The sequence below is a fragment of the Papaver somniferum genome, chromosome 2, assembly GCF_003573695.1.
Source record: "Papaver somniferum cultivar HN1 chromosome 2, ASM357369v1, whole genome shotgun sequence".
Classification (NCBI taxonomy): Eukaryota; Viridiplantae; Streptophyta; class Magnoliopsida; order Ranunculales; family Papaveraceae; genus Papaver; species Papaver somniferum.
In genome coordinates this window covers 165,379,788-165,383,462 of record NC_039359.1, presented here as the reverse complement: position 1 = coordinate 165,383,462, position 3,675 = coordinate 165,379,788, and the positions used below count along the sequence as shown (strand labels likewise).

The 3,675-nt window shown below is 37.5% G+C and overlaps 1 protein-coding gene across 1 annotated transcript; it reads right to left on the bottom strand.

Annotated features, from left to right (window-relative positions):
• Positions 1-662: 662 nt before the first annotated feature.
• LOC113349661 (probable U6 snRNA-associated Sm-like protein LSm4) lies at positions 663-3,409 on the bottom strand. The gene is made up of 8 exons (XM_026593670.1): positions 3,254-3,409; positions 3,099-3,131; positions 2,971-3,012; positions 2,763-2,861; positions 2,570-2,647; positions 1,709-1,751; positions 1,238-1,405; positions 663-1,011 (listed from the first exon to the last, which is right to left on the bottom strand). The coding sequence occupies exons 2-8, from the start codon at positions 3,099-3,101 to the stop codon at positions 989-991; spliced, it is 456 nt and encodes a 151-aa protein (XP_026449455.1). The 5' UTR covers positions 3,102-3,131; positions 3,254-3,409; the 3' UTR covers positions 663-988.
• Positions 3,410-3,675: the final 266 nt, after the last annotated feature.

Sequence of the window (3,675 nt, the reverse complement as noted above, 5' to 3'; positions counted from 1 at the left end):
AGGATTTAAAGAGTGTCTTTGCTCTTTAGAGCATCTCCAAGAGAAGGTGTAAAAAATTCTATATGAATTTTCAGTTTAGTCATTTTATTTATGGGGTCTATACATAGAGTAAACATAGGACCTCATATCTAAAAAAAACATCTCCAACAGTGAGAATTTCAGCTCTTAGAATCAAAAAAAAAAATAGTTAAAAACATGACGTGGTGGTGCAACCGGAGGTGTAGATAACACTTTCTTGAACACCTTCATATTTAGCAATTGGTCCCTCCTAACTTGTAGGATCCTATTGAATTTATACCAAAAAGGGAGTCTAAAATCCTATGTGTCACTAAAAATAAACAAATCTACCCTCCGTTGGAGATGGTCTAAGACTGTATTATCGTTTACAGAACCTAGTGCTATAGAGGTGTCTGTCAGCTGCATGCAGTACCTATCCTCCTTCCCATGTTCACGAGTTCTAACTAATAACAATCAGAAGGTTGTTGTTAAAGGTGCTGACTTGCTGCAGGCTTGAAGAATGTCTTTAGACTGTATTTCTGCTGACAGAACCTCATGTTATATACAGGGGTACTTGTCAGGTGTAAATGAGTTCAGCCTCACTGTTGAATGTAACTTTGAATGAACATGTATTAAGTAGGAAAACTCATAAATCACAAGCCAGCTATCTCAAATAATAAGAAACACAACCTAACATTAGTAAGAAAAATCAAACACAGATACATACTTCCTTTTTTCTTTCCAAATACTACTATAGTAGTACCATGCAGCAGTACCCCACTGTTGCAAAACGTTTAATTCATAACCACAAACACTACCCACCACCTCTAATAACAAGATGTATCAGATCCAGAAAAAAGGAAACCCAAATAGATCTTACATTCACACCCTCACTGCTTCAACACAGCATGATTCTAGTGTAACAAGGAGCAATGCCGTTATAAAAGTGGTCTACTGCTTCCTTCAATTGTTCAATCTCACATATTGTAAATCACCCACGGCCACGGCCTCCACCTGTTCAACATATTAAAAGATACCATTAGATATTTTACCAGGGGCAAACTAAATGAACTAAGCAAAACTATTAAGGTTAACAGTGAAGAGTTCTTTGTAACTGTAATTCACAAAGAGAGGTCAACACTCGACTGAAAGAAATTAGGCATACCGCTACTGCCACTGATTATGGACATGAAAAAGTACAATGCTAATAACAAATTCATAACATGGTGAAATAATATACCTCTGCTGCCACCGCTTTTGCTGCCAGGACCACCCCGGCCCCGGCCTCCACCCATACCTCTACCGCCTCCATCATCAGAACCACGACCAATGCCTTTAGCTGGTCTCCCACCAGGACCATCTTCTCTACCTCTTCCTCGTCCTCTTCCTACGCCAGGTGGTTTCCTATCTGAACAAGTCAAACAATCATAAGATGCAATTAACATTAGTACTATTGCTACATAAACCTGTATGAAAAAACTTTGCCAACTAGACAAACTGATGCTCCACTAGTTCTGAACAAGAGGCTACTTAGCAGGCTCATCCATGGGTTAGGAACCATATATAACGACGTACAGAGATTTAATTGAATCTTCGGCGAATCAGAAAGGCATGGAAATGTACACAGGGTGACTTTTTAATATTTTTATTTTTATTTCACGCAGTCTCCCCCATATTCAACTTAAAAGAAAGCGTAAAGTATGAGGCGAACCTGAGCGACTCTTGTTTGTTTCTTCCTGAACTTTATCGATCACCTGAACAATTAACACAAAAAATACGAAGGGCGATTACCATGAAGCTTAAGCAAACTGTGCAATAATAAACACACACAAACACCAAAACAAACAAACAAAAAGAAACAAAGAAAGAGAAACTGTGCCACTAACTTTATCTCTCTTGGTGAAAATTTTATGGAGTTCAGATAACGCGTACCATGACTAACTATGCCCAGGTATTGGATAATAATGTACAGATTGTTAAGGTGGATAAAAAATCATCCGAGCACCGGTGTGCAAGAGACACCAAGGAAAATCAACAGTCTTGGGGTTAATTAAACATTTTCGGATTTCTATCATGATCAAGGAGTGTAAAAGTCTGCCCTCGATTCATTACATTATATACGACCACAAATGTAAGGCATCACCCGAGCAGCATACAGTGTGTAAGAGACATCCAAGCAAACGTCAACAGTTTTGGGTTAGTTTTAAAATTTTGGGACTTCAAAAATGGCCAAAAGGAGCATCACGTGTTTCTATTTTCCAAATTGAAGGTCTTTTCTTCTTTATTTATGCTACTGGGCAAATGTAGAACACATGGGTTTTGGCAACGAACATGACACCTAAAGCTCAAACAACTGCTACACAAATGAAATATCAACAGCTAAGTTGGCAAAACAGAGTTAGACGACGTTAAAAGACATGTAACCCTCATGCTAGGCTGTAAAATCTCATTAGAATTTAGAAATATTTCTGACGAAGGCATTCTATGTTACAACTCCAAACTGTCTTAAACACTTCTTAATAGATGATGTGCAGAGAGGTTTGCCACTTATTTAGAAAAACTTGTAAAATACCTCATCTGGTACTCGAAGGTACTTAATCGTATTCCCGCGAATGTAGCATTCAGGCATCCTCCAAAACCTATCTCCATCCTGTATTCATAGTATCTATCAGACTAGTAAACTAGTAAAAGAATAAAGCAAAGAGATTTTTTTTTTTGATCAGTAAATAAGCAAAGAGAGATTTTTCATGGTGAAGCCAGCTTACTTTAGAAGTACAGATAACTTCCCGAAGATGAATATTCATCCAAGTATCACAATTCACCAAATGGCCATTATAGGTTTCACCATTCTTCAACTCCACCAACTAGAACAAGTAAATCCAAAATAGAAAAATTAACAAATAAATAAAGTAAATCAAAATTTACATACCAAAACACTATAACCTAATAATCGTCTGAAATCTTGTATATTACCATAGGATGCCCTTGGGCAGTCTTTAATAAAGAAAGAGGAAGCTGTACACAAGCAAGCAATCAATCAGAGCGAGCAAATAAACCTTAAAAAACCCTAAATCAAAAGAAAAATCGAAAAAAATACTTACCATCTTCACTCACGCTTAGAAAACCACAAAAATCTGAAACAAAATAATCACAGAACAGAAAAAGTCAGTACTGAAAACCCTAATTCTCAAATTGACGGGAAAAAAAACTGTTTAAAAGAGTAACACTGATTATTGACTTCGCCGAGTGAACATACCGATTTGATCTCTCAACTTCAAGATTTGAGAGGGGGGGAACCGGGAGATCGGATTTGGGCGCGGTTTCTCTCTGAAAGAGAAGGTCTCTCAAGTCTCAGCGTACAGAGACGATGTATATATCTGAGGAAAGAAAGACTACTTCTTTTTTAAGTACGACGGGTGTTGGTCGCCAACTCGTTTAGAGTGTATGCGCGCAAAACCGAACTCGTTACATGAGTCCATGTTTGCTTCCGGTGAGATTTAAGGTCAAGAGTTTGGTGGGCAAATACTTTTTGTTTTTTTTTAACATGCACGGCCTATTCCAATGCACAAGGTTAAAAAAATTTATTTGACATATCAGATGACATGGCAAATGAATTGTGCCATCATGGGTGTGAATATTAAATAATGAGTGTTGGTTCATCAACCAGATATGAGGTAG

Excerpts from the sequence above, each read along its gene's own strand:
- LOC113349661 (XM_026593670.1), bottom strand. Across the intron at positions 2,648-2,762 it reads AAGTTATCTGTACTTCTAAA|GATGGAGATAGGTTTTGGAG; the intron begins GTAAGCTGGCTT and ends CTATGAATACAG. Across the intron at positions 1,012-1,237 it reads CAAAAGCGGTGGCAGCAGAG|GTGGAGGCCGTGGCCGTGGG; the intron begins GTATATTATTTC and ends TATGTTGAACAG.